General features: G+C 38.7%; 1 protein-coding gene across 1 annotated transcript in view; it reads left to right on the top strand.

The window, feature by feature from the left end:
* Positions 1-6,000, top strand: part of PLXNB2 (plexin B2) — a 79,264-nt gene that overhangs the window by 11,402 nt on the left and 61,862 nt on the right. The window contains exons 6-9 of the mRNA XM_009883654.1: positions 1,681-1,831; positions 4,157-4,271; positions 4,983-5,085; positions 5,558-5,659. Of these exons, the coding sequence (XP_009881956.1) occupies positions 1,681-1,831; positions 4,157-4,271; positions 4,983-5,085; positions 5,558-5,659 (471 nt within the window). The remainder of the gene's footprint in view (positions 1-1,680; positions 1,832-4,156; positions 4,272-4,982; positions 5,086-5,557; positions 5,660-6,000) is intronic.

The following is a 6,000-nucleotide window of genomic DNA, read 5'->3' as shown; positions in this document are numbered from 1 at the left end:
TCCCTACATGTTCTTAAAGCACATTGATGTGTCTACCAGGAAGATAATTATCTGCATTTCTTTATGCACAGTAGTGACAAGGAATAGGATAGCGTTTCGGGTATCTTGGTCTCTGGCGTTTCTCACATTGCTCTTTTTGGAGCTGCTGTTTTTGGAGCATTGCAGTTTCTGTTTTCTTCTAAGAAATCGTCTTTTTGACCTTCTCTGTAAACCAAAATGATGCACTAGTATGGATGATAAAGCACTTACACTTATCTGAATATTATGAAAGTGTTGCACAATGTTGTATAACCCATAAAAAGTAATTGATAGAGGATATTTCATGCTGCCCTTTCAGCTTACTTGAGCATAAACTTAAGTAAGCAGTGAAGCCATAAGCTGTTGCTTTAAAATCAGCAGTAGATTTGCCTACACAGCGAAGTCTGGGTGCATGGAGAAGGTAAATTCAGCATGCAAAATGCCTCTGTGGCAACAAAACTGAGTGTTCGGACTGTGACCAGGGCATCATAGCTTGCTCTAACCCCTAATGGAGCGTGCCAGTACAGACTGAGGGTTTCCTGGGGGTGCTCAGCAAGTAAAATCAGTAAAATGGCTTTTAATCTCTCTTAATCAGAAAAAAAGAGACTTTAAGTCAGTTTAATTGCATTCCTAAATGATGTAAACAGCATTGTGTTAAGGCCATTTCTATGTTGAATAAAAAAGTAACTAATCCACTTAAAATCCACACCTTCTCTTAGTTCAAATCTTGTCAACTTGTGTTGACAAGTCTCTGGTGTCTCGCATCAGCATCTGAGGCCAAAATATCTAAAAAGCAAAACCAAAACCAACTTCAAATGAGCATTTATATGGTGCTTGTACTATCACTAATGCCACTGTCTTCTCATGATTACTTTACTCACCAAAAAACATTGCAACTAATAACATAGTGGACCAGTTTCAGTGTGAAATGGATGATTGGATGATTGTCATTTCTACTGGCAATGCAAAATGAAAAAATGACAGCATCCAAAATTTTGTTTCCATTTTTTCCTCTTTCCTTGTTAAGTTTTCATATTTTATTTTGCTTTTAGTTTCTCACATGCAGTCTGTATTGATAATTTCCTCGAGGAGGTTAAGATCTCACCATCACTCTTTCACAAATCCTTTTTCAGCAGTGATGATAGACCTCAGTGGGTTTCTTGCATGTACATTGAGTCTTGAGGAAGCTTTTTTTCTGTTCAGCCCTTTCAAACTCCAGCTTTTCCAGCCCATCCAGCCTTGGTTTCATTATTCACTAGTAACACCTAAGGTTAATGTAAATTTAATTAAGTTTGCCAGGATTTCAGTGTTAACCACTTTGTTTACTATTGCTAAGCTGGGTGCTGAGAACAAGAATAAAAGGCTCTGGGTGTGTCTGTACAGACATTTTTGTTGTGATCTAATGCATTAACAGGACAAGAGGTTTTGTACCTGTCTAATTCAATATACACCCAGCCTGGAAAAAATGGTAGAGGTGTAAGAAGAAAGTATTAGCGGATGGGAAGAAATAAGAATTGAAAAGGAGACCCATCTTCTGTGATATTAGCCAAAATGTCATCGCTGGACAAAAAAAAAAGAGCAGTTGAAATTCTCTGCCATAAATCTTACTGGGTCTTGGTTCGCTTCTATAAAATATTTACCCTTTTTAAATTTTGTTTCCAGGTGGAACTGACTGTCAGTCCATTGCCAACCCTGACTGAGAGTGACAAGGTTTTGTGTACATTTGGTGAAACAACCCATGATGCACAATTAAAAGAAGGGGTGATTATCTGTGATCCGCCTGATATAATTCCTCCAACACCAAAAGGTCAAGGTAAAGAAATACTGCTACCCTCCATGTATAATAAGAGGAAAGAACATAGCCTGCTGCTTCTAATGTGATGCTCTTATATGAGCTGCATCCAAGGGTTTTTTCCTCTTCCAGTCCCTTTCCCCATATAGTCTATTGCTGAACTTTGTTCATTCAAACATTTAAAAAAAAAACAAGTTTTGCTCAAACTTTTTCCATTGCTGTATTTCCAAGCTGTGGCGTTCCAAGTGTTTCTACCAGGAACCTGAAACAGGAGCTTGGCAGAGGCATAGACACGGAGCCAGAGAGGTGTTACTCTGTCCCAAACAAACAGAACCCAGCTTCTCTAATCTTACCTTAATGACTCTGAGCTGTGGGGCCAGAAGAGCCACACATGGACTTCAGATGTGAAGTATTTAATCTCTGATGTCTTAGTTTTGCTCTAGTGAGCTGTAGTTCAGTGGCTTGTTTTCTGGTCCGTGTCACAAGGCTGTCCTTTCTCTCATAAAGCCTTCTGCCTCTTCTGCTATGTGCCCTCCAGCGTCTGCAATAGTAAGTCCAGTGGAAAAATATGTGATCATATAATTAAAGGCTGTATCGTTGTTCTGAACCACCGATTATATGCTTAAGGTCTGTCGCCAACCATAATTCTTGTGCTATTTCCTAGATAGTGCTTTGTTCATGCTTTTAAGTTCATACATCTTGATGCGTAAACACATGGAATAAAATTGGTTACACAGCACTGATTATTATGTACCAAGTTTAAAGAAACAAAAAGAAAAAAAAAAAAAACAAACCGAAGAATGGGAGCTCTTGCAGCTTGCAGAAGTACCCCTGAGGATAACCCTTTTGTATGTATCACAACAGCCACGAACTGTCGGAACAGTACTTGGAAGCACGTTTTAAGGTGCATTTCAATTCTCTTAAGGCTGAAATAGATCAAAATCCAGTTTCAGTTGCAGGAAGAGTAATAATGGTAAAATCTCACTCAAGTTTTAAACTAGCTGGGGTGTGTCACAATATCAGATTATGCTAAGTGTTCAAGCAGCACTTCTTTATTTAGCGCTAGTTCACATTCCCTAAATATTTTGTAAAGCAAGACACAAAGCAGCTGGGTTGATAAACATGACAGCTTGATGTCTTCCAGCATAAAATGTGAGATGAGAAGCCTGTAAGGGATGGCATTTGAGTAACCAAGTCACCTGGAAATAATGCACCTCTCTGAGTTTGTTGCACAGGGATCCACCTGAAAGGTTGTTCAAAAGTCATATAAAGATGCTCAGAAGCTTGGCAGACACTTCAGCAGAAGGCAGACGGTTATTAGCACGGGCAGTGGTTCCCTGGCAGCATGTGACAAGAAGTCCTGAGCCATCCAGTTACTGTTAAGAAACCCTATTGAGTTTGGAAAAGTCTGGGTTACTTTAGTTGTGGTCAGTTCCAAAGGGAATAAGACATTTCTAGAGAGGAAGAATGCTTTTTTGCAGTCCCGTTGTTAGGAAATCCCCTGGCATTCCTACCAGTTTGAAATATTCAAGGGGACCCAGTGCAGGCAAAGGTGACTTCCAGACAGGCAGCTTCTTCAAAGAACCCGCTCAAGGAAAGCAGAGTTTGAAATTGCCCAACAGCTTGTGAAATAGCTTGTGACCAGGGCTTAATGATTTCTGCAAAAGGTATTTCAAACAGCTTCGCTGAGGAAAGCACCCATTTCTGAAGATAGATTTTCCACTCTTAGTTCAATAATGAGCCAGACAAGAAGTACATTTGTGGAGAAATCATGTACAGCAAACTGAAGATCACAAGTGCCTGTGGTAACTTAGCGTTGCAGGCACTGTTGGGCATTAACCACAAAGATCACTTGCTTTAATTCACATGACGATGACAGTTTTAATCCACAAATGAAACAAGTAATTTTACATGCAGACATATCCCCATTTAAGAAAATGTTTTATTTAAAATGACTGTTCTCGTGCCAGTTTTAATTTGTGTTCAATTTTGTCCTTATTCAGTTTTCCTTATTCTTCTAGACTCTTTAAAATTCTAGTGTGATGGTAGCACCACTGAGACACACTTCCATAAAACAAAGCTGTTCAATAATTTTGCTTCTTCCCTTTATGCCATCTCTGCTTTTTTTCTGACAACCATGTGCTGAAAAATTTGCAAAGCTTAAAACGACAAAACAGAGCTTATAGATCTGAAGTATAACAGGTCATGAGATCCAGAGTGTCAACAGTATAGTTAAATATTTGCGTATGTCCTGTAAAATAATAGAAGTTTTATCATTGTATCATTCGGCTCAAGAGCTAAAGAATTCAACAACCACTTAGATACTTTTTTTTTCTTTTGTGGTAGATCATGTTTCAGTTCCACTTCAGTTAACCTTTGGAGAGAACAAGATATTTTTTGCGTCACATACTTACCCTTTTTATGACTGTGAAGAAGCAATGAATCTTTTTGAAAATCAGCCGTAAGTATTCAGCTTCTTAACTTAGGTGTTTAGATCCTGTAGCATGGTGTTTCAGGTAACTGGCAGCTGAGTTAATTGTTTCATAACTAAGCCTTTGGCACTCAGTTTGCCAGCATCCAAATCCTTTTCCTTACATTTTAATGGATTGGAAAAATGGTTGAAGTGCACCAGGTGAGCCGGTAACATAAACCACATGGAATAGGAATATTCATGGCACGTATAATTAAAGGCCAGTCCTTTGGATTGCCATTGCAGGTGAGCTCCGTAGACATCTGCTTACCTACTCGTTCCCTGAAACGTTAGATTTGTGCTTTGGGTTGCAGTGCGTTCAACTAGGACGATCAAAGCTGACTCTGCTTCCATCATCCACCCTGCTCGAGATGTTGATGCCCCAAGGCAGGCATGGCCAACCCAAACCCCACTTTGTTCCATCTTATGTATGAAGGTTGATCAAGATAACTTCCAGTCCTCTCAGACTTACCTCAAAGTTTGTGCTGTGGATTTCTGATCCTTGTTCAAATATTTGAGGGAGAAACTAGCTTTGGGGGGTTCTTGAACTGTTCTCACTATGAAGTATTCCGCTTAATATAGTAAGGACACTGTAACAGATTGATCTACCCTCAGTGAATAAAGATGGAATTTCATTTACTTTTTTTGTCAATGGGGGAAAAAGCCTGACAGTTTGTCATGACTATCATGTTATATTTGTAGATGCTATTCCTGTGCAAGCAATAGATGGAATTGCCAGTGGGACTGGAAGAGACATATCTGTGAAGAGTCCTCTTCAGTACAGGATGTGATTAAACAAAATATGGTAATGTTTAAAAATAAGTTTATTAGGTTTTTATTAGAACATTTCAATATTTTCTTTGCATTTTCTCTCATATCAGTTGGTTGAATGAGGGATTTAAAAATTATTCTAAAGTTAACTCCAGAAGTGTAAAATATTTTTTTTTAGTGACAGTGCGGGGGTGGAAGTTTAAGGGTGTGATTGAGGAGGGGCAGTGAGACTGAATAACTCCTGAAAGGATATTTTTGTTCCTTTTACTATTTTACTTCAATGGGAGGAACGAGATTTCAAGGCTGGGAAAGATAATCACCCACAGCTTTGACATATGCTGCAGTCATTTTTAGCATGTCTAATTTGAAAGGGTGTAATCAAATCTGTCACTGTATTTTAAGCATGAAGTTCTTCAGAACAATCATTCCATTGTCCGAAGGCCATCGGAGCTTGTTGTGATAAGACTTTTTATTTGGAATAACGTGTAAAATGTTTCTCTCCCCAGGAAGAAGAATGTCCTCAGTTTCTAAACCCTAACCCTCCAATAATACCTATGGAGTACCGAACAATGGTGTATTTTGAGGGAAGGCATCTAGCTTATTATCAGGTAAGCAGATTAATTCAAAGCTAGCTGTCATTTGAATTCCACTTAAACTGCAACCACACCCCTAAACCAAAGCGTTAGTTTGTGTTCCTTGGAGGTCCTGCTCCTAATTGTTCTTAAAGAAGGAAAAGAGCTACACATTCAAGTTTGATGTAATATTGGTTCTGTGGTAGAGTCATCACCAAGACAGCATCAGAGCTAGACAAAATATTTTAAGTACTACATGTGGGTTTCGGGTTTTTTTCGAAGAATGTAACTTGGACCTACTGAAACACTTGACAATTGTTTTTTGTCTAATGAAATGAGAAGGGATTTAGGAATTGTGAATGTTTCATATCTTTTTT

The sequence above is a fragment of the Charadrius vociferus genome, unplaced genomic scaffold (assembly GCF_000708025.1).
Source record: "Charadrius vociferus isolate BGI_N301 unplaced genomic scaffold, ASM70802v2 scaffold43, whole genome shotgun sequence".
NCBI lineage: Eukaryota > Metazoa > Chordata > Aves > Charadriiformes > Charadriidae > Charadrius > Charadrius vociferus.
The sequence above is the reverse complement of the archived record's forward strand: the minus strand, read 5'-3'. Positions and strand labels throughout refer to the sequence as shown.